At 39.9% G+C, this 24,492-nt stretch overlaps 1 protein-coding gene across 1 annotated transcript in view; it reads right to left on the bottom strand.

The window, feature by feature from the left end:
- LOC106840878 (membrane cofactor protein-like) overlaps window positions 1–19,491 on the bottom strand; it is a 46,841-nt gene extending 27,350 nt beyond the window's left edge. Inside the window, exons 1-7 of the mRNA XM_044758452.2 lie at window positions 19,428–19,491; window positions 19,031–19,282; window positions 18,640–18,969; window positions 12,696–12,884; window positions 11,996–12,098; window positions 5,933–6,018; window positions 4,888–5,085 (exon numbers count right to left, since the gene is read on the bottom strand). Coding sequence (XP_044614387.2) covers window positions 4,888–5,085; window positions 5,933–6,018; window positions 11,996–12,098; window positions 12,696–12,884; window positions 18,640–18,969; window positions 19,031–19,282; window positions 19,428–19,491 — 1,222 coding nt within the window. The remainder of the gene's footprint in view (window positions 1–4,887; window positions 5,086–5,932; window positions 6,019–11,995; window positions 12,099–12,695; window positions 12,885–18,639; window positions 18,970–19,030; window positions 19,283–19,427) is intronic.
- Window positions 19,492–24,492: the final 5,001 nt, after the last annotated feature.

The raw sequence follows: 24,492 nt of genomic DNA, 5'->3' as shown, positions 1-24,492 counted from the left end.
GATCACAGTACGCTGCTTTCTGAGAACGGGAGGAAAGACTGAGAAGGTAATACTTGAGCTCAAATTTAAAAGTTGAAAAGAATGCAAAGATATGCAAAAAGAAAGATCTCAGAGCAATAACATACCCAAACTGGGATGTTCATGAAACAGAAAGGCCAATGGAGTTAGGGCAGTGTTTTCCGAACATTTTGGCCTCCAGCCCAGAGATCGAGAAACACACCTTACGTTGTAAACCAGTATCCAGGCACAGGCCTGAAATCAAGTTAGTACTCAGCCTCCATACCAGTGTACTCTGGTGTTTCCCCTTCCACTCTGCTTCTGAAGAAGCAAAATGCTGGTCAAGTCCCTCTAGATTGATTTCAGGATCCGTTAATGGGTTTGACAGAATTTGGAAAAAACAAAAACAAAAACACGCTGGCGTGGGCACTGAGTACAAGAGAACATCGTGTGAGATCAACTCGGAGCAGCAGCCAAGGCCGCAGGATGCAGAGCCTCTCCAGCCAGAAGAGCGCTCTTCCCCTTTCCCCTGGATCCGAATTTCCAGCAGACATCATTTCCCTTCAGCCCAAGCAACTTCCTTTAGCAATTCCTGTTGTGCAGGTTGACTAGTGACAACTGCTCTTAGCTCTTGTTTATCTGAAAATCTTTTTATTTATTTCACCTTCAGTTTTGAAGATGTCTCCTTGACAGAGAATTCTAGGTTAAAGGTTTTCTTTCTCTTTCAGCTCATTAGCAGATCCTGTCTTCTGGTGTCCACAGTTCCTTAAGGGAAGTTAGCTGTCATTCATACTTGGGTGGGTAGGCAAAGTAATGTTTTTTCCCTCTCACTGGCAGCTTTTTTGTTTATCTTTTGTTTCACTACTTTCACCATGATGTATTTAGTTTGGTGTGGGTTTCTTGGCAAACTAAAAATTTTTTTTATCCTGTTAGGTCACTGAATTTCCTGGAGCCGTAGGGTTATTGTTTTGTATCAAATCTGGTAACTTTTGGCCCACGTTTATTCAAAAAATTGTCTATACTGTTCTTTCTCTTCCCTTTCTGAAACTTCAATTACATCTAGGTTTGACCGCTTGCTACTCTCCCACAGCTGAAAGTCTCTCTCTCTCTCTCTAATATTTCTTTTCAAAGCATGTTGGATTTCTATTGTCCTGACTTCTGGTTCACTGATTTTCTCTCTGTTGTGCTAAACTGCTGTTAATTGCCTAAAGATTTTCAAGTTAGATTCACTAGATATAACTTACACACAGTAAAATTCACCCTTTTAAGTGTATAGCTGGATACGTTTTGACACAATGCAAAGAATCATGCAATTACTAGCACAGTAAAGATAGAAAAGTCCCATAAGCCCGAAACATTTCTTCATGCCGTTTGGTAATCAATCCTTCCCACCCTCCCAACCACCTGCCCCAATGAGGCAACCATTGATCTGTTTTCTCTCTCTATTGTGTTGCTTTTCCAGAATGTCATATTGGGATCACAGCCCATGAGTATGGCTCATTTCACTTAGCAGAATGCATGTGAGATTCACTCCTGTTGCTGCACGGATTAGAAGTTCATTCTGTTTTATTGCAGTCTTATTCCATTGTATGGATATATCATGTGTGCTCATCTAGTCACCACTTGAAAAACATGTGGGTTGTTTCCAGTGATGGGTGAGATTATGAGTAAGGTTGCTATGAATATTCTCATACACGTTTCTATGTGAACATGTGTTCATTTTACTTGGATTGCTGCATTGTATGTTAAGTGTATGTTTCACTTTCTAAGAAATTACCAAACTGTGTTCCAAAATGGTCATACCACTTTGCATTCTTACCAGCAATGTATGCGAGTTCCAGTTGCTCCATAACCTTGGCAGTACATGGTATTTTTACCTTTTTGTTTTGGTTTTTACTTTCTGCCATTCGAATAGGTGCATAGTAGTATCTCATTGTGGTTTTACATTACATTTCAGTGATTACTAATGCTGCTGAGCACTCTTACATGCATTTTTTTGTCATCCACACATCTTCTTTGGTGAACTGGGTGTACTCCAATTTTTGCCCATAATTAAAAAATCGAGATGTTTTCTTATTCTTGTGTTTTGAGAGTTCTCTATATATTATAGATATAAGTCCATTATCAGATGTGTGCTTTGCAAATATTTTCCCCCAGTCTATGACTCATTTGTTTCATTCTAGTAACAGTGTCTTCTGGGAGCAGAAGTTTTGAGCTTTTAAGTCCAATTAATTAATTTTTATTCTAAAGGATCACGCTTCTATGGTTGTATTGAAATCTTTGGCTAGGTCACAAACATGTTGTATGTTTTCTACAGAAAGTCTTATACTTTTAGATTTACATTTAACTCTACGATCTACTTTGAGCAAATGTACATGATGCTCACATGGTTGAGCTTCTCTTTTTTTTTTTTGCATATGGATGCTCAATTGTGCCTGTACTTTCACCATTTTTGTACCAAATTGTTTGTAAACCTGTGACAGAATCAACTGTACACATTTGAAAGGGTCTATTTCTGGGCTCTCTGTTCTGTTCCATTGTTCTGCATGGTCATCTTTCCACCAACAGCACAGTGTGTTGATGATATGCTTTACAGTTGTGTTTTATAATAAGTCTTGACACCAAGTAGAATGAGTCCTCTTAAGTTTTTTCAAAATTGTTTTGACTATTACACTTCTTTTGACTTTTCATATAAATTTTAGGAATAGCTTGTCAATTTCTACGAAAAGTTCTGCTGGGATTTTTTTTTTTGGATTGTGCAGAATTTATAGATGAGTTAAGAAGGACACATTCATTACACTGAATCTTCCAATCCATGACCAATGAATTTCTATTTATTAAGATCCTCTTTAATTTCTTTTATAAGGGTTTAGTTGTGTTTACCATTCAAACCTTGCACACGTGTTAGCTCTATATGCAAGCACCTTGTGTATTTTGGAGCTGTTGTAAATACTACTTAAAAGAATTTCCATTTCTAATGTTTTTTTTGCAATTCAGTTATGTATGTTGATATTGTGACTTGCAACCTGGCTAAAACTTCAGTCTTTCAAATTTTCTACAGAATCACATGCTAAGTCAATAAAGTCTATTTCATTTCTTCCTTTCTGAAATGATGTTTATTTCTATCTTTCGGCTTATTGTATTAGCTAGGATCTCCAATACAGTGCTGAATAGAGTGCAGAGAATACATGTCCTTGTCTTGTTCCTAACTTAGCCAGAAATAAATTAGTCTTTTACCATTAAATATGATGTTAGCTGTGGGATTTTTGTAGGTGCCTTTTATCAGTTTCAGACACTTCCCTTTTATTCCTAGTCTGCCGAGAAGTTTTATCAAGAAAGATGATGAATTCTGTTAAATGCTTTTTTTCGCATCTATTAAACTGATCATGTGACTTTTTTTCTTTATACTGTCTTGATATGGTAAAATAATCAATTTCTGAATTTGAATCAACCTTGCATTCATGGATTAAATCCTGCTTGATTATGATGTATTTGTATTTTTATATATGACAGGATTTAATTTAAGAAGTTTTCGTTCTATATTCATTATGGATGCTGTTTACTATTTTCTTGCAATGATTTTGTCTGGTCTTGGTATCACGGCAATGCCATTCTCATGATAGGAGTTGAAAAGTGTTCCCGCCTCTTCTATTTTCTTGAAGAGTTTGCGTAGAGCTGCTCTTATTTTGTCCTTAAATGTTTGGCAGAACATCCCAGTGAGCACACGGGGCCTGTAGTTCTCCTTGCGAGAAGGTTTAAGCTGTCAAATTTAGAGGCACAAAGTTGCTTGTTTTATTCCTTTATTATCCTGTAAATGTCCACAGGATATTTAGTGATGTCCGTTTTCATTCTTGATATTGATATTTTATATCTTCTTTTTTGTGTGTCACACTGACTATGGGTCTATTCATATTGCTGATATACTCCAAGAAAAACATGTTGGTTTCATTGATTCTCTGTGTTTTTTCTCTTTCCCTAGCAGTAATTTCTGTTTTATTTATATCATTCTGTGTCCTTATTTTGGGTTTAATTTGCTTCTCTCTTTTACTTTATGCTATATCCTTTATGCATTGCTTTTGCTGTACAAATTTTGATGTTTTGTTTTCATTTTTATACAATTCAAAACACTTTCTCATATCCCTTGTGACTTCTGTCTCAATTGTTGGTGAGTCATGTCTTGCATAATTTTCATGTATTTGGGGATTTTACAGATATCTTCATTGGATTTCTACATTCATTCCATTGTGATCAGAGAATGTACTGTGAATGATTTCAACTTTTTAAAATTTGTTAAAAATTATCTTATTGCCTAGAATATGGTATTAGAGAATGTTCTATGTGCACTTGAAAAGAGTAAATATTTTGTTGTTATTCAGTGGTTCCTTTCCTTCAAGCATCCAATCCCCTCAGTGTCTCCCTGCTGTTGGTCACTCTCTAGTGTCTTAAATATTCTTTTACTAATATGTTTTGTCATATTTAGCAATCTTATCAGCAAGAGAGCCTGTATTTTCCAATTTACCTCACCACTTCCTACAGCCAGAACTCTGAGACTTCTGATAATACAAGATAAAACTTTCTTATAATACAAGGCCAGTGTGTGATGAGCTTTTTGACGCTTTCAAGCAAAAAAAAAAATCCTAACTCATGCACATACACAGTAGTTCACAAGGTAAAATTGGCGTGCCAAGCACACGATGGGTAAGGGGTGGGGAACTCTACAGCTAGAAATTTTTTTGACTTTATTTGACCTATATTGAAGTAAATTACAAGTCAATTTAACAGGAGGAGGATGCACATATGACTGTTGTGTTTACCTTCAGGTAAAACGATTGATAAAGTTTTTCTTTAGTATTTACAAATGAAGACGGATATCAATGGAACTATTTGTACCTTTACACTCAGGAGGCTTACTGCTCCATACGTCATTCCCAGAGCAGACAAGCTTGCTCTCTCCAACAAGTGAATATTCATCCGGTCCGTTTGAAGGATCACAACTGTAAATTACTACCTCACTGTATCTAAATTCCTCCTGGTCGCTTTTGCTGTGTTTTCCATTTTGTATTTTTGGAGGTGGTCTACAAAGCATCACTGAACAAGGGAAAAAAAGAGGGCGTGAAAGGCAAAAGGAAAGGTAAAAGAGTAAGATGGCGTTAGTAAAGTCCTAGGAACTGCTTGAATATGCTCATTAACATATGATTTGTACAATCTAGCTGTGCATCCAACATCCATTCAGAAGAAGGATTCTATGAGAAATTGCATTACCCTAAATTCAAACCATTAACACAAAAATGGACTTACAAAATAAAACCTGTTTTCTTAAATATCTATATAAAATATCTAAACGAAATATCTACATTTATGTGTAAGGCCATGCTACGTTTTGTTCTCATCACAAGAGAAGCTGACAATTTAATGAGAAAATATACTTGTGATGAAAATTAAAACTCAGTGCTACTTCGCATAGCCTTTCTAATTTATAAACAGATCCATTTGCTAAATCGGTGGTTTACAATACCAAGATACTATTGTCTTTTTTCACTTTCATCCTTATGAGTGTATGGCGAAACTTCCCGGAGGGTAGAAATTGCACGACAATGCAACAGAGTGAATATAGATGTCATCTGTTAAGAAACATAGTGAACAGATTTGCCATAATTTAAAACAATGCCACTATTCTCACTATTTGTTTTGGAACATTGATTTTTCACAAAAATATGATGAATATGTTACCATGTATTGACCTTACTGTTCTTAAAAATAAACAAACAATTATTTAAAAAGTCTCAGTTTTAATTCCAATATAATGAATGTCAAGATATAAGTCACATGAAGGAAAGTTTGTTGGGGTCTTTGTTAGTTTAAAAAGGTAAGGGGTTCTCAGGGCACAAAGTGTGAGAACTGCTGGTCGAAATTCTAGAGCATACAGTTAAGTTACCTTGACATAGTGGGGGATTGTCACTCCAATTCACATTTTCCCCATCAAGTTCACAATACAGAATTTTAGTTCCAATTAAGTTATAACTAAAAGAGAAAGAAAAAGTTACAGTGTTCTTTACCAGTCAACAAGATGCAAATAATAATGAAGACAATGTTTATACGGTTATTTTTCTGCACTACTACAGTTTGAGAAAAAGTTTCTAAAATAACAAATGACTGATAAAATCTGCAATTTAACTAAAGAGTTTCTGCATTTCAACATGCATTGGCCAGGAGGAAAATGTCTAAATAAATCTTTCATACCTGTCGGTCTGGCCTCTTTGCTACCTCTGGCAATCACATTACACGCGCATTTCTACATCCTCACTTATGCCATTCTGCTCAGGAAGGACAGTGACTGAGGAGAGAGAACAGGCCCTGGAGCTTGCCTGCCTGGATGCCAGTCCCAGCTCCACGAGGGACTTGTTATTGGAGCTTGGATAGACAAAGAAGAGAGGAGCCATTGCTGTAACATCTACCCACACTTTTGTAAGCTCCTTCCATGTTGGCTGAAGTGACTTTCAAGGGATTTAAAGATCCAGTGCCCTTTGCTGTCCCCTTCATTTTTCACTTTTTCCCCCTTCAGAAGCCAAGCATTAAAAACGAGAACATTCAAAAACAACTGCATACGTGGGGAAAATTAGAAAGTGAGTACACACAACCAGGGAAAGGATCAAAAAAGACCTGAGAAGAGCATCACACATCAGGCTGATACACAGCACAGAGACACCCCACAACAATAAAAAAAATAACCCAAACAGCAATAACATAAAACACTGAGCTTTAGGAAAGGGGGATAATCTGATTTCCAGACTGACCACATTATTAGCTTCCAATGTCCAGTTCAACAAAAAAATCACAAGGCATACAAAGGAACAGGAAGTATGGCTCATTCACAGGAAAAAATAAATCAACAGAAACTGTCCCTGAAAAGACCTCCTGGTGTATTTACTAAACAAAGACTTTAAAGTAACTGTCTTGTGCATGTGCTCTTGGTGTGACATTGGTGGTTTCCACTACCACACTTTCTTTTTCTTCAATGAGCATGTGAGCAGCAGATACAGAGAGGCACATCTTTAGGAAAACCTCACAGGCAAGACCATTGCTCTTGAGGTCGAGCCCAGTGACGCACCAGTGAGAATGTCAATTCCAAAATCCAAGACAAGAAGGGCATCCTAACTCACCAACAGTATCTGATTTTCACAGGCAAACAGCTAAAGGACAGGCACGGTCTCGAAGACTACAATATTCAGAGTCCACAGTGTACCTGGTGCTTGACCAGTGGGGGGACATCATCAAGCCTTCCCTCTGCCAGCTCACCCAGAAATACAACTGCTACACAATGATCTGCAAGTATTATGCTCGCCTATACCCCGTGCTGTCCACTGTCACAATAAGTACGGCCACGACAACAACACGTGCCTCAGAAAGAAGGTCAAATAAGGCCTTTCCATAGGCTTCTGCTTTGCATGTAGGATGGCCTCTTGATTTCAGCCCCACGGCCCTGGGGCCTCAGTAAAACCTGAGAGAAAACAGAAAAACTGTCTGAAAGCTGCTCAAAGAACCAACAGAAAAATGGAGAGAGTCAAGAAAACAATGTGTGAACAAAATGGACATATCATTAGGAGACAGAAAACCTAAAGGAAACCGAAAGTAAATTCTGGAGTTGAAAAGTACAATTACTGAAATCGAAAGTTCACTATAGGAATTAAAGCCAGATTTCAGGAAGGAGAAGAAGGAATTGTTGAACTTGCAGATAGGAGAATGGAAATTATTGCCTTTGAGGAAGAGAAAGGACTGAAGAAAAGTAAAGAGAGCACAAGGGACATGTAGGACAACAACATGCAGATCAACATAAACACTATGGGATGCTCAGGAGGAGAAAATAGAAAGGAAGCGGCAGAGAGAACAGTTGAAGAAATAATGGCTGACAACTCCGAAACTTTGCTGAAAGACATGAAGACAAATATCCAAAAAGCTCAACAAACTCCAAGTAAGATGAACTCAAAGAGACCCAAACTAGGCCCTAGAACAAGCAAACTTTTCGAATTCAAAGACAAAGAGACAATCTTGAAAGCTGCAACCAAAAAGTGAATCATCACATCCAAGGGATTTTCAATAACATCATCTGAAGGCTTCTCCTCAGAAACTCAGAACCCCTAAGACAGTTGACCAATATACCTAAAGAGCTAAAAGAAAGAAAGTGTCACCCAAAGTCCTCTATCCAGCAAAAGTGTCCTTCAAAGTAAAGGAGAAATGAAGGTATTCCCAGATACACAAAAGCTGAGGGAGTTCATGAGCACTAGCCCTCACCTGCAATACATGCTCAAGGGAGTCCTGCATGGTGAAACGAACGGACTCAACAGTAGCTCTAAGCCATCTGGATAAATAAAGATCTCGCTGATGGTAAATATATGGGCAATTAGGAAAGCTAGTATGATTGTGACCATGATCTGTAACTGCAATTTTTGTCTTCTATCTGATTTAAAGGACTAATATTTGTAAGGAAAATAAAGAGATTACTAGTGTAGAAGCCACTATTCAAATTTTTAGGTGTAGAGGCTAGTATCACATCAAAATCCAAAATGGGTGGGGACGGATCTGTAGAGGAGCAGTTCTTAGAATTTATTGAAGTTAAGTTGGTATAAACTCAAATTGGAGGGTTTTAACTACAGGATGTGAAATGCAATCCTCATGGTAACCACCAAGACAACAGACACAGAATACACACAAAAGGAGATGAGAAAAGAATTTAAACATTTCACTAGAAAAATCAACTAAACACAAAAGAAAGCAGTGTGACAGGAAATGAGGGACAAAAAAAGCCATAAGGCACATAAAAAAGAAATAGCACAATGACAGAAGTCAGTCCCTCTTTGTCAGTCATGACATTGAATGTAAATGGACTGAACTCTCCAATCAAAAGACAGAGCTTGGCAGAACGGGTGAAAAAACACATGACTCAGCTACACGCAGTCTAGAAGAGACTCACTTGGGATCCAAAGACAAAAACAAGTTGTAAAGGAAAGGATGGAAACAGCTATTCTGTGAAAAGAGTAACCAGAGAAAGCAGAGGTGGCTATACTGAAATCAGACAAAATGGACTCTAAATCAAAAAAGGTTACAAGAGACAAAAAGTGACCTTATATATTAAGAAGGGTTCAAAAGTGTAAGAAGATATAACAATTATAAACATTTATGCACCTAAGGACAGCCTATCAAAATACATGAAGCAAGAAGTGACAGAATTGAAGGGATAAATACACTTTTCTATTTAAAAGAGGCATTTCTACAAGAGTCGTTGGAGACTTCAACACCCCATTCACAAGAAGGAATAGAACCACGAGACAGAAGCTATGTGAGGAAACGGAGGACTTGAACAACACGATAAACCAACTAGATGTCACAGACACATATAGTGCAGTCAACCCAACACAAGAATATACAGTCTTGTCAAGTGCACATGTGACATTGTCCTAGATAGACCATATGTTAGGCCACAAATTAATAAAACAAATTAATGTTATTAATAATACAATTAATTACATGATAAATAATACTAATAACATAATTACGTAGGCTACAAATTAATATTGTTAATCAATAGATTTAAAAATATAGATGTTGTACAAAGTAGCTTCTCTAACTACAATGGAATGAAGTCAGGAATTAATGTGAAAAAGAAAACTGGAAAATTGACAAAATCTTGGAAAATAACACACTTTTAAACGACCACTGGATCCAAGAAGAAGTCACAAGGAAAATTAGAAAATACTTTGAGATAAATGAAAATGAAAAAATAACATAGAAAAACTTATGGGATGCAGCAAAAGCAGTGCCAAGGGGGAAATGTATAGCTAAAAATGATTACATTAAAAAATTGAGAGATTTGAAGGGGCCAGGCTAGTGGCGCAGTAGTTAAGTTGACATGTTCTGCTTTAGCGGCCCGGGGTTCACAAGTTCAGATCCCAGGTGTGGGCATGACACTGCTTAGGAAGCCATGCTATGGCTGGCATCCCACATGAAAAAAAAAAAGTACTGTAAGACAGGCATGGATGTTAGCTCAGGGCCAGTCTTCCTCAAAAACAGGAGGATTGGCAGGAGATGTTAGCCCAGAGCTCACCTACATCAAAAAAAAAAGAAGAAGAAGAAGTTGACAGATTTGAAGTCAACAACCTAACTGTACAACTTGAGGAACTGGAAAAAGAAGAACCAAACCGAAAGCTAGACAAACAAGCATATAATAAAGATTACAGCTGAGATAAACAAAACAGAGAATAAAAAATATTAGAGAAAATCAAGGAAAGCAAAAGTTGGTTCTACGAAAAGTTCAACCAAACTGACAAGCCTGTAGGTAGATGGACTAAGAAAATAGAGAGAAATGACTGACATCAGAATTTAAGTGGGCACATTACTACTGATTCTACAGAAATAAAAAATATTATGAGAGTACTATGACAAATTTTATGCCAACAAATTAGATAACCTAGATAAAATGGACAAATTCTTAAAAACACAAAACCTATCAAGAACAAATCTCAAAGAAATAGATAATCTGAACAGACCTATAACTACTAAGGGGATTGAATCAGTAATCAAAAATCTCCCAATAAAGAAAAGCCCTGGACTTCAGAGTTACACTGCTGAATTTTCCCATACATGTAAAGAAAAACTAATACCAATCCTTGCCAAATTTTTCCAAAAATTCCAAGGAGGGAATTCTTCAAAACTCATTCTATAAGACCAGCATTACAATGATACCAAAGATAGACAAAGACACTACAAGAAAAGAAAGCTACGGACCAATATCCCTAATGAACATTAAGGTAAAAATCCTCAACAAAATACTAGCAAACAATCTTGCAGCATATTAAAAGGATTATACACCATGAGCAGGTGGGAGTTATTCCTGGAATGGAAGCATCCTCAACATATGAAAATCATTCAATTAACGCCACATCAACAAAATAGAGGGAAAAACACCCATATGATTACCTCAATTGCTGCAAAAAAAGCATTTGACAAGATTCAATATCCTGTCACGATAAAAATACTCAACAAATGAGGAACAGAAGAAACCTACTTCAAGATAATAAATGCCATCCATGAAAAACCCACAACAAACATCCTATTCAATGGTGAAAAGCTGAAATCTTTTCCTCTAAGATGAGGAACAAGGCAAGGATGCCTGCTTTGACCATTCCTAGTCAACATAGTACTGCAAGTTCTAGACAAAGCTGTCTGGAAAGAAAAAATAAATAAAAGGCAACCAAATGGGAAAGGAAGCAGTAAAATTATCATTGTTTGCAGATGATAGGTTCTCAGATGTAGAAAACTCTAAAGATTACATGCACCCACTAACACAAAAATATTAGAATAAATCAATTCAGCAAAGTAGTGTGATACAAAGTTGGTATTAAAAAATCAGTTGCATTTCTACAGTGTATTACATTTACCCTCTAAATGCACATGTTTCATAGATGCCCAGTATTCCCAATACATACTATTAAAAGAGCCCCATAGAACAAAGGCTATTATGAAGTGCTCAGGACCTCTGTTTGAAATGTTTCATTCCTTCGCAGCAGTCTCAAAGATAAGGTTTTCCAACTAAGACACCTTGATCAACATGATGGTCCAGGCTGACCGGGTCAATGTTGGTCTGCTGGCCCCTTCCAGCGTTACCTCAGTCAGTGTAAGAGTCTCTTTGGATGGCAATTCTACCTCCCATTTCCAGAAGCCCTACTTCAACTCTGAGAGCCGGCTGTTTTAAATAGGGTGCACTCTGTTGGGATAGGCTTCTTAGTATAATAGAAGTATTCAATTTTGCTTTCCTTCAATTTAAATTTCTTCCTATATATTACACATCTTTGCAGCCTCCATTAAAGCCCAAGAGTTGTTTGGCCACAGGTGCAACTTGTCACATAGAAAGCAAAATGGAATCAACTTTATGGGCACGCTTAAGAAGAGAGGACAAAAATGGAATTCATAAGTTTTACCTTATTTCCTCTAAGGAGTAACTTACCCCTCATTACAAACATAGTGAACCTGTGAACCAAACTCCAAAGTCCCATTTACATATTGCACTGCGCCATCTACCAGGTCTTTTGGATGTTGACATAATTTTCCTAAAAGACAATTTTAAAATTTATTGTTTTATACGAATTTCAAAACAGATGTACATCGAAATCAAAACTCTACATTGTTCTTTGGACCTTTTGGGAATATTATTTACTTTCTTTAACTATGGTAAAGCCAAACTTAAGACTCACATTGGAGCTGGCCCCGTGGCCGAGTGGTTAAGTTCACGCGCTCCGCTGCAGGCGGCCCAGTGTTTCGTCAGTTCGAATCCTGGGCGCGGACATGGCACTGCTCATCAAATCACGCTGAGGCAGTGTCCCACATGCCACAACTAGAAGGACCCACGACTAAGAATATACAACTATGTACCGGGGAGCTTTGGGGAGAAAAACAAAAAAAATAAAATCGTAAAAAAAAAAATTTAAAACAAAAAAGAAAAAAAAAAAAGACTCACATTTACCTAGCCAACCAGCTGCCAACAAAAAGATTCCCTAGAGATTTTCAAAGCCCTAAAAAATACCTTGCTATCTAAAACCTACATTCACATGAGACAACCATCATCTCAGTAGTGGAACATGTGCCATAAAATGTGTGAATATCTCCAGAGTAATTAAGAAAAACCCAAAAATGTTTTGTTGACTTACTTGTACAAGCCTCCTGGAGAGGTGTCCATGTGTTATCAGCCTGACAGCGGGCAGAGGTGGGAAGAGGAGGTCTCTTGAGCTTGTAGCCTAGACGACACTCGTATTCTATTGTGGCCCCAGGGCTATAACGGGGTTGAGCAACACCCTTCAGCTTCATGGATTCGTATCTTAGTGGATCACCACAGGCGTCTAGAAAAAAGAGAGTAAGAACATGAAAATAAAGCATTTTACCTCGTTCGTCAGACAGGGCCTGTGGCCTGGTAGCAGGTAAGTAATACAGAATAAAGGAAAGTTTCTTGGCAAGATGTTAAATGACTGTCCATGCTTTTCCCCAGCTGGTGGTAGCTGTGGACAATGTGTCTTGCTCATTTTAAATAACATCCTGTTAGCTTTTGGTTTGTTGGGGAATGAGGTGAACTTTCAATCAACAGTAAATTGAAGAGACAATATCAATGTTTTGGGTTTTGATTTTTTTTTAAAGATTTTATTTTTCCTTTTTCTCCCAAAGATCCCTGGTACATAGTTGTGTTGTTTTTCGTTTTTTGTTCTTTTGAGGAAGATTAGCCCTGCGCTAACATCTGCAGCCAATCCTCCTCTTTTTGCTGAGGAAGACTGGCCCTGAGCTAATATCCGTGCCCATCTTCCTCTACTTTGTATGTGGGATGCCTACCACAGAATAGCCTGCCAAGTGGTGCCAAGTCCACATCTGGGATCCAAACCGTCGAACTCCGGACCACCAAAGCGGAACATGTGCACTTAACCGCTGCACCACCAGGCCAGCCCCCATTGTTTTCGGTTTTAAAAATATATTTATAGGTATGCATCCTTCCCCACTTTTTTCTAAATTCATTCCAAAACTCACCTCTCCTTGAAGAAGTCTCTATAGAATATACCACTCTACTGAGACAACCCTCACAGGTTGAAGCACAAACTCATGATCACTTGTCACTGCACGCTCAGTCTCCTCTCGGAAGGCGAGTTCCTGGAGGTCAGGGATCACATGCCTTCTTTTTCTGCTACACTCTCTACCCAGCGGGTGCTCAAGAAATGCTATAGTAAGAGGCGGTGATTAAATAAGCATCATGGATTCCACAGATCAAAATAAAGACAGACTGAACTACTTCAAAATAAAAACATCATTTCATAGTTTTCATAACAGTGAACTGAGCATTTTGTAAGTGAATAGATGCCACTTAAATATCAAAATGAACTACTTTCAGTAGCCTTACATGAAAAAAACTTTGCTTTCTTGGACATTATTTTATATAATTTGATCTTCCTTTGCTGATCAATGGATCATGCAGTCCCCCAGAAGCTCCCTGAGGTAGCTGTTTGAGCTGTTCATCCAACAGATCCCTACTACAGTAAAGCTACTATATTGCTATGCTTTTAGATAAAGTTTTTACTTCTGGGTATTTTTGGGAGGAGACGAGTTCTCCTTAAAATAATGTCTTTTCTACTTTAGCAATTCCTCACAGTGCAACTAGAAGAATATTGATATGACAGAGTGACCAATGCTCTTCCACGTCAGATGCCTGTCAATGGCTCCCCAATGCTCTCAAGATAATGTCTAAGCCCCTTCACATGGCTAACAGACTTTTAAAATCTGTCACTATCAGGACGCTGTTCACTCTTGCACACTATTCTCAAGCCATATTCAATTCTATGCAGTGCCCATTAAACTGTTAAATTACATTAGCACTGTAGGTTCCATGCATCATTTTGACCAGAGACCCTGCCACTCCTCCCACCCACTGATCCTTCAGTTTCATCTTAGATGCCACTTCTCCCTTGAAGCTCTTGACATCTCTCAATCAGAAAACCGGGTTAAGTGTCCTCCTGCTGCCCCAATTTGCTTCTTTCATAGCACTTTTCATATGCCAATTCTTTAGTGTTTATACTCCTTCCAAGACTGTCACCACGAGGACCACGTCTCATTCAACAGGACTCTTCTAGGACCCAGCACGAGAGCTGAATGAGCACTGGTATCAATCACTTCTACACACTCTTAGATCCAAATTCAAATCTTTACTGTTCAGCCAACCTCTTCCAGAGGTATCTGCAAATCATAATTTTTTTCTTTGCTCTATTCACACCTATCTTCAATTTTATTTCATTGGTTTAGTGATAGACAAATCCCTTTATCACAGTTTTAAATTTCTTTCATGTCAAAATATTTGTGCTTTATTATTTTTTATGAACCCATACTTTATTATATGAAATGGCATTTTAACATTATCAAAGGTCAACTCTAAATATTGTGGGTTATAGTTTTTCCTAAAATATGGTAATGGAAGATTCCAGTAGTTCGTTCTGACAACAGTGATGATAGTAATAATTTTGGAAATAGCAAATGTAAGCACTAATTGTGCCAAACAATATTTTAAGTGCTTTTAAACTAACTTAATCTTCATGATCATCCTATGAGTTGAGATTACTTTTCCATAATAGTTCCACAGGTACTATTTGCCCCTCCTTAAGATGAGCAAACTGAGGCATAGTAAGGTGAAGTACTTTGCCCAAAAAACATTCCCAGTAGGCAGAAAGACCCAGGAGTGAAGCCAGGCAGCCTGGTTCCACTACGACCACCGCTTCCCATCACAGTCTCTCATCTGGAACCCTCGCGTGCTTACACCAACACACTGTGTCTGCAAGTTAGTCCCCAAGAAACAGTCTTCTACTGAGCCTGGGGAAATTAGAGCAACCCTAATGTACATCTGCGTTGTGCCAAGTCAAACAGAACGGCTCAAGGTGCCCTAAAAGGACAGGTAACAACATAGAGTCTGAATTTTATGATGGTGACTATTCATTCCTGACTACCCTGTTACTTTTCACAATTTTTCACTCTATGATCTAGTCCTCTCCTTGCTCTCGCCTCCTTTGCCCTACTGCTGCCTCACTGGGTAGCTTGGCAGTCCATGAATCCCCGAGCCAGGTCACATCTCTGAGCCATTGTTCACACTGCTCCCTCTGCTGGGAAGACCCTTCCTGCCTGCTCAGCAGCAACTCCTGCTCAATGCTTGTCTTCTAGACAAGAAGATAATCATCTTAAAGCTTTATGCACTGGAGAGAGAGCTGGCCACATAATTTCTTTTGTTGCCTATCTCCCAGGATTCTGGTAACCTAGCAACTGACCAGACAAGGACTGCTGTCTTTGCATTGCAATATGCAGAATAAGGCCACTAAGTAACTAGGGTGTAAGCACTTAGTGATATTGGCTTTTCTTCTAGAAAGAAAGAAAAGACCTAAAATAGGCAGAAGAGACCACCCATTAAAGGACATTGTGGGTTTTGTCCGGAAAAAGCAGACTCCTTCTGGAGGAATGAGACTGGTCCCAAAATTCGACAAATGTTCCCTTCTGGGACCTCGTACCATTTGGCAACCACCTCTGAGATGACAAACCTCCCAGGCACAACAGTGTCTGCTCACAAAACCTTCTCCTCAGGAGCTGCTTCAAAAGTGAAATGTTTATTTTATTCACATTTTTCCGTTCCCAGCATAGTAAGTTCTCATTTTTACTTTCTCTAAGTTTCATACCTTTCCTGATTTTACCTTTCCACCTTAACCTTAACCTTGCTTTTCCTCCTCTTCATTTCTAGTTTTGTTACCTTCCAGAGACATCCTACTCATTTTAGTGATCTATTTTCCTCTATTTTAAATAGCTTTCTAAGTGTCCTTTATATTCTACCTTTAAGCCTATTCTAAGCAGTATTCTTTCTTTAAAAGTTCCTTTTGTTTTCTTTTTACTACCACTGTTCCCCGCCCCCGCCCCCCCCCCAACAGAAATGAACTTGTTAATGATCTGTAACAAGGAAGACTGCAATCCTGTGACCCTGGAGAGTCTACAAACAGGAAGACACAGCCTCCCGGACCCTCAGCTGTCCTGCCTTAGCGTTTTAGGCACCACAGAAATGCTATCGTAAGAATGGTGCTTTAAAGAACCTTCCTCCCGAGGCATTTTTTTCCTGAGCTCTAAGCTCCAGCTGAATAGTATGTTTAGTTTTCTGGAATTTAATAGTAATACAAGAGTATTGATATCGAGGCCAAAAAAACCACAACGGGCATTTGGAACAAGTGTGACAAGAGAGACAAGATCTCTGCATTCTAGCGGGGAGAAAAGAGAAGAGAGTATGGGAAGAGTGACTACAGGTCAAGGGGGATTTGAGATGGAGGGTGTGTGTGTGTCTACCTGAGACAGAGTGGGTGAAGAAGTTCTGGGGTGGGGGGTGGAGGGTAACATTTCAGCTGAGTTTGAAGAATAAGAAGGAGACCAGTATGCAAGAGGCAGGAGGACCATTTTCCAAGGCTTTGGGAATAGCAAGTGCAGAAGCCCCAAGTGGCAGAATTGGCCTGATGAGCAGAAAAGTCTTCCCCGCCTCCACTCATTTGCTAAATGCTGTCAGAGTCTCAGGCTCCTTTCCTCCAGAGCGCTTCTCTTGGGTTATAATGTATTCATTAGTATTATGTTTTTTCACTGTCTCCCAATAAATTTTAGCAAATATTTCTCGACTATCTAGTGTGTGCTTGGCACTGGGGATCTAACAGTCAGCAAATACAGTCTCTGCTTATATTCGGGTGTGTGTGCAAACAGACAAAGAAAGATCATGAAAACAGGAATGGTTTGTTATTGATGAGCAGGGTACCCTCAGGACCAGCACAGGACCTGGCACAGGGAAGGCAAATCTTTGTGGAATGAACGTTGCTAAGGAAAGAATGCAGCATACAAACGGTATATGTTACAGGATCCTGAAAATAACTTGGGCAAAGGAACACACGTGCATATGAAGACAGAGGAAATATACCAAAGTATTTAAAATGTTTGTCCTTTGTGCATGTTTTATATAACTTGACTTTTTTACCACATATATTTTTAAAGTACTTATTTCCAGTCAATGAAACATGAAACAAACGTAGCAGATGGGCCTTAAGCCATAGTTTTTGAGCTGTAGAGGAAAGCCAGATTCACATTATTTATCGTTCATTTCTTAGGATAACCGTTTCTCACTAAGTTTGGCTACCAATGTGTTTTAGGTGACTTCGGATGTCCCCTCAAACATGATCCGACCCAATGAAAAGAAGGAAACAATGCCAAAAAGCCATTCGGTAACGGAACTGGATACTGTCTGTGCTACATGGGAACAGGAAGATAATTACATGACAAAAAAAAAGAAGAAGAAGCAATAGGCTGCCAACCGATACGAATATGATCTTGGGCAAGAAGGAGCCTCTGAACGTCAGGTACAAAAGCCTGGCGCGCCCCTCCCAAACCCTCGGAACCCCAGGCACCCAGAGCCTGCTCTCACCCCAGCACTACAGGCACACCACGCGCTTCCCAGCCCCCTGACGAAGCGAGCAGCGGGCCTCCTCGCTCCACACTCGGCACCGCTGGGTGGCCACTTCCGTGGAACACACACCCGACAACACGCCCGCGGCTTCCCCAGCCCAGCCAGGCGGGGCACAAATACCCCTCTCAACACGGCACCATCCGACCCAGGGAAGCAGGGCAAACCCTCCCCACCGGCACAGCACGAGTCCCAGCAACTCCCCCACGCTCCTGGGCACTCAAGAGCAAGCCCTCACCGCAAGCACCGCGTCCGCGCTCCCGTCCCGACTTGGCTCAGTGCCGGTAACAGCCTGCAAGCTTTCGCTAGGGACACAGCCTGGCCCGGTCAACACCGGCTCACCCACCCCGCCGCACCGCTCGGTGCCGACCACCAAGCCTTCACCTCCTGCGCTTCGTGGTCCTCACCGCCGGGATCCCTGCACAGCGCCACCCGGGGAGAAGGCTGGCCACGCACTACCCACTCCGCACGACCCGGGTCGACTCAGCCCCGCGCCACCTGCCCGACCCACCGAGCGAAGTTCCCCCGCCCTCGGCTCCGGTCGGCCTGCCCCCGACCCGCTCCCGTTCGCGCTGGAGCGCACGCCCTCTCCAGGCTCCTACCGGACGGGGATACGGGTAGCGGGAGCACTAGGGCCCCTAAAAGGATCCCAACGGAGCACCAAGAAGAGAAGTGGCTCTCGGGGCGACAGAGAGGTGCCCAGCGCCGCGCGCAAGACGCCGTCATTTTCGGGGAGATCCCCCGGATTCCCGAGAGCCGGGCGAGCGGCACTTTCTCAGCTTGGTCACCCGACGCAACAATCCCCAGACTACCAAAGGTTCTTGTGCGGTACGGCCCTTGGGCGTGGCCTGTATCTCGCCGGAGTCGGAAGTGAGCCGCTGTACCGAGGCCGGGCGGGGCCAATGAGGGGGGCGGGGGCTGCAGGGCGGGGGCTGCAGGGCGGGGCCTCGGAGCGGGGAATGCGCGTTAGGCCTGGAGAGGACGCCGCGGAACCTGGCTGTGACCTAAAGGATCCGAGTTGGCGGGCGGCTCCGGCTCCTCCCGCGTGAGCCTGACCGCTCTCTGGCCGCACCCTCTGCAGACCTGCCCGGGAGCCTCGAGGAGGCTTGCGGGAAACCGCTGGGTCACCACCGCATTCGTACACGGTTAACACCCCACGCAGGAAGGGCGGAAAGGAAACAAGAGCTGGCGGATCGTTAGTGTTCCTTTTCCGGATCGCTGGGTCGAAGAATAAAGCGCCTCGACCTGAAAATAGAAACCGGGAGCCCAGGCAGCGGGTCACCGTGGGACCAGCCGCCTCCGGGCTTCAGTTGTCCTGGGACGCTCCGGGCTTCAGGACTACCTGGGCCCTCAGTATTCAGCATCAGTCAGGCACAATTAGGGACAATACCTGAGAGCCTTGGTTGAGCCTCTGCTGCTGCATCCCGTGCAGGCCTGCTAGAGTTCAAAACCATGAAGACTCGGCCTCTGCACTCGCAACCCCTATCGTGAATTACTCTCCCCCACTGCCTTGAGAGCACGCCTGGGAAGGTCAATTATTAAGGGACACGGGGCCCTTAGACGCTGGGCCTCAGTTCTGTGGGGCCCTTGCCTTTGAGCAACTCAGTGTTTTTTGAAGAGGAAATATACGTGCATGAAAAAGGTAAGGACAAGGGTGTATGATGTCCAAATTCCTGGCAGCGATGAATGCTATTATTACTGAGATGGGTAGGAATTGATAACAGGGAGAAGTTTCTGGGAAACAATCTCTCAGTGCTGGAAAATTAAGAATGAGCAAGATTTATTTGTAGAGTTGTGAGTAAGCCTGTATGACCACAAAAGTAGGGAAAAAAAAAAAGGTAACATAACTGGTATTAAAACAGCAGACAAGAGAAGCTGACATTTTCTTCCTGTTAGTTGACAGAATGAAAACGTCAACCAATGTGAGTAAACATATTGGGAGCCCAGCACCCTCAAACTTTTAATTTTTAACACAACTTTTCCATATGTTAATACTTTTAAAAGGGACATGACTTTTAAACCACCGATTCCGTTTAGAGTTTATCCCAAAGAAATGATCACAGCTATGAGCAAAGACGTATAATTTAGGGAAAAATGTAAACTCTTAAGTGTCTAGCAAACATAGAAGGAATTTTTGATAGGTGGCTTTATGGGATCAAATTGTCTGCAGCCAGCAGTGTAAAAATATATCAGTGTGAGAAACTATGATATATTCGTAAGAGGGAAAGGCAGACTCCAAATCAGAGTGCCTTTTGACATTCCTTTTATTAAAAGTAATACATTGATACAAAGAGATTAATTGTGAATATACCAAAATTAACCATAGTTGATAGGATCATGGGTATTTCATTTTCTTTGTGCTCTTCAGTTTTCTATTTTGACACTATGTTACGTTTGGAATCAGCTAAATAAAAAAAATTTAAAAATCTAACCTATTTATCAACTATTTTGTTGCTGTTTAGTTCATAGAATGGTGGGGATAGAGCCTGTATGGCACGGGGTTAAGGTATGAGAAGATGGTGAGGAAATGCAAGCTCTCCGTATAAACCTCAAAAGCCTCTTCTGGAATTATAAAATGTTATGTATATTTAAACAGTTCTATATCTGAGATGTACTAAAGACTTTCTGGGTTCAAAAAACCATGGAATTTCCTCTTCTTCCCAGACCAACGCAGTGTTTGAATTCTTGGTAGAGCACATAGACACAAACTGTGGATGTGAGATATAAAGTAGACACCTTAGTATCTTGGATTATAAAAGCCAGACACTGCATGATGACACTTAATTGAAAGAGGCATAATTAAAGAGACTCACTGAGGGGGGATTCTCATTCCTGTTGATTCTTACAGTTGTAAAAGAGTGATATAACAAAAGTTCTGAGGCTCCATGTTGGCACTTATTTGTGAGAACAGAGAATCTAATTATGTTCTCTGCTACCATCGATACACAATGCTGTGTTAATTATATCCCAATAAAGAGAAAAAAATTTTATCATCTATTTCTAGACTTGAAGCTTTTTTTTCTCATGAGAAAATTTTAAAAAATAGGGGAAAATATGGCTAGTGTTTGATTTCCTAGTTACAGGTGCTAAATTAGATTCGAGGATTAGAGTTTTACTGGAACTCTCTTTTTTTTTTTTCAAAGATCGACACCTGAGCTAACAAGTGTTGCCAATCTTCTCCTTTTTTTTTTTCTGCTTTATCTCCCCAAACCCCCCCGTACATAGCTGTATATCTTAATTGCAGGTCCTTCTAGTTGTGGGATGGAACTTTCAGTCTGTGAAATTTTTCTATCTGGGTTTCATCAAGCCGTTCTTAATATAATTGAAGACTTTTGCATCAATCTTTTTAACTTATTTTGATTTGACCCAACTGAGGCTCCATTTGAAAGGTCCTGAGCCTTGTTCCTTATTTTTCTAGACAAGCTCCATGAGGCAGAGATGGAGTGTTCTTGCTGTATCTCGAATGTGGAGACTGTGCTATGCCTGTAGTAGGTGCATATTAAATACCTGTTGTTAAAACCACAGGCCCAAAATGACATCACTCATGCCAAAAGCCCATGATACCAAACCTAGATTTAATGCCTGATCTCATTGCAATTTCACCCTCTCCCAGAAATGTCATCTTAAACTACCAGTCTGGAATTTTCTGGTCAAGTACCAGTTAAGTAATCTGGTGGGAATGAATATTGATGCCGTCAGAGGTGGGGATAGCAGCATGAATGGGCCTGTGAAGGTTCTCAGAAAAGGCTTTCTGCCATCATGGTGAATGACACATTAGGTATTTGCGAAAACCTGAAAGAGAAAGGCTAAACAGAGGATAGTTAAGCCCCTTTTTTGATGTTGGCCCTGGGAGCTGTGCCATCTCTGTTTGCACCTGGCAAGCACCTGCCAGCCTACTGACCTTCGTATTTAGCTGTTAAAGAGCATTAGTGTGGTATGCCACACCCCGAGCAAGGATTCTGAAACCAATCAAGTGCAGAAAGGAGGGCATTTCTCAGAAGGAACACATTTTATTTTCTTGTAGCTTTTGAAGGCTTTAAAAAGTAAATATAGTACAAACCATTTTCCATAAGTAGATTTACAAAGATAAAATCTTTTATTTCTTTCTCATTATGATGGTGAAGACACAAAGTTTCATTTAAATGTCAGACTTAAACTAACTTACATCTCCCCCTTAAGTGTACAAAAAGGAAAACAAAACAAAACAAAGTTAGAAGGTTGGCACTAGGAATAGCTTTGGAGACCAATTAGTCCAGCCCCTGCTTTTTGGATGAAAAATGTTAAGGCTGGAAGTTAAGAGAATTGCTAAGACTGAAAGTTAAGTTAGGCAAGATGGTATTTTACAGATAGTGAGCATAAACAGTATTTCCCATGGATAACTGGTGTAATAGAAAAAAAAACCTCATGGACTTATTATAATTAAAAAGTCACAGGCATCAGATATTTGTTAATCATATTGATCAGTGACCTACTCAATTCTGGAAAAAAAGACCCCTAATTTTTTCTTGTGATGGTGAAATTTAATTCTAAGAAGGGCCAATTCCCAGGCATTTAGGGATTAAATAATCACAATTTGGGGAGCACAGTTTCAGGTAGAAACCCAAATAAGTGTTCCAAATACTGGAGACAGGCTAAGGGTTTTTATGGAAAAAGAAAGACAGATGTGGTAAGCTGTATTAAAGAAGAGTTCATTGATCCTATATGGATAAGGCCTGGTTTGTACTTCATCGATAGGCTTGAGATTCAGTCATCAGGCAAAAGGCTAGATTTGTACTTCAGTGATTGGTTAGCTCTTTGGTCATCAGCAAAGTTCAACTTCATCAGTCCTCATAAACAAGATATTCTTGTCTTTACTGACTTCTTGGAATGTTGACAGTTTGGTCCAGTTCGGAAGATAAAGAAAACAAGATATGCAAAGCAACTCATTTGAAATGGCTGCTCTGGCTCTATTTTCCTATGGCTTCCCTGATCTCATCTTTCACAGTTACTTCTTTAGAACTCCAAGGAATAATAAGACATTTGCTAAAGTTTCAACTAAGCAAAGCCATTGAGCATCTTTTCATATATTTGTGGGCTTCTTGTCATTCTTTTTTTGGTGACCTGAGTCTATGTCCTTAGCTCATTTTGGGGGCGGTGGGAAGAAGGTTGGTCTTTAAATGTTTAACTCTCTAAATAAGCCAATTCTCCTCTGTTATGTAAGTTGAATTTTCTTCTCCCACTTTGTCAGTTGACTTTGCTTATGCTGTTCTTTTCCTATCTTGCATGATTTTAAATTGAAAGTCAAGTTGATATCCAGCTCACTCTTTATCAAGGTAAAGATGGCAGAATACACTCTAAAAGCAACTATTAAAATCCAGGATTACACAGAAGTTAGCAGTAGTCATAGACAAAGCTGTTGTTAAATATCCAGAAAAATTCTGGTATTTTCCAGCCATCATTAGCGTGGCTCATAATACTATACCAAATAAATTTTTGATCTATAAAGATGTGGACCCATTAAAGACTGTAGGGCCCTTTATTTACAAAGTGTCAATGTATGTTTATTAATTTTATAAATTCTTAAAAGTCATGCTTTCTTAGTTAAGTTGGTGTATTCTGAATCCATACAAAAGTAAGCTAGTTACTTTTATTATAAAATTATTCTTTCATTTAAATTTTAGTATTTTTTTCATACAGAGCATAGTACAAAGTGCTTTTGAAATAGAGCTTAGGAAATATCCAAAGCTTAATTTTTTTCCAGATATTTCTCTTGACCACTCTCCCCTATAATCATTAATGCCTTTTTAATAAGCAGAAATTACTTTTCTCCTATAGAAACTGAAAACTGGTATAGCATATATTTTACTCAAAATGTCTAAAAGGAGTGGGTTCTGCCCTCTAAAAGAAAAAGAAGCTATTTAAGAAAGAAAGACATCTCTGTGTATAAAGATACATATATGAAGAAGGATTAGCAGAAAGTGAATTAAAATATTAACAGTGGTTACCATTAGGTAGTCTAATTATATCCGACTTATTTGTTTTTCATATCTTCCTCCTGCATTTTCCAAATTCTCCTTAATGAGCACATCCCATATTATAAATATTTTAAAATAAGGGGAAACAAATCCCAAGCTTGTAAACAGAAATCCTAGGCAACACCTTCTTCCTTGAAGTAGTGGAGACTATTTATGTATCCTAAGTGCAGTCTTTTCCCCTGACTAGATAGTGTACACTTTCAGCACAAGGAAAGAGGGCAAAGGAGTGACAATAATCCAAACTAGGAGGAGGGAGCTTCACCAGATGCTAGGAGCGCTTCAGCATCTTCATGTGCACATATTTGCATCTGTGTGAAGTCACTTCAAAGATTTTATGAATCTCAGATCTTTTTTGTTGAAATGGATCAGCTCCTTTCCAACCAACATTTTAATTTGAGGTGTTCTCCAGCTTTGTAGTACACTGTCAAGGAAGGACACTGA

This window comes from Equus asinus, chromosome 25 (assembly GCF_041296235.1).
Source record: "Equus asinus isolate D_3611 breed Donkey chromosome 25, EquAss-T2T_v2, whole genome shotgun sequence".
NCBI lineage: Eukaryota > Metazoa > Chordata > Mammalia > Perissodactyla > Equidae > Equus > Equus asinus.
Note: the sequence above shows the minus strand (reverse complement) of the source record. Positions and strands in the feature narration are given on the sequence as shown.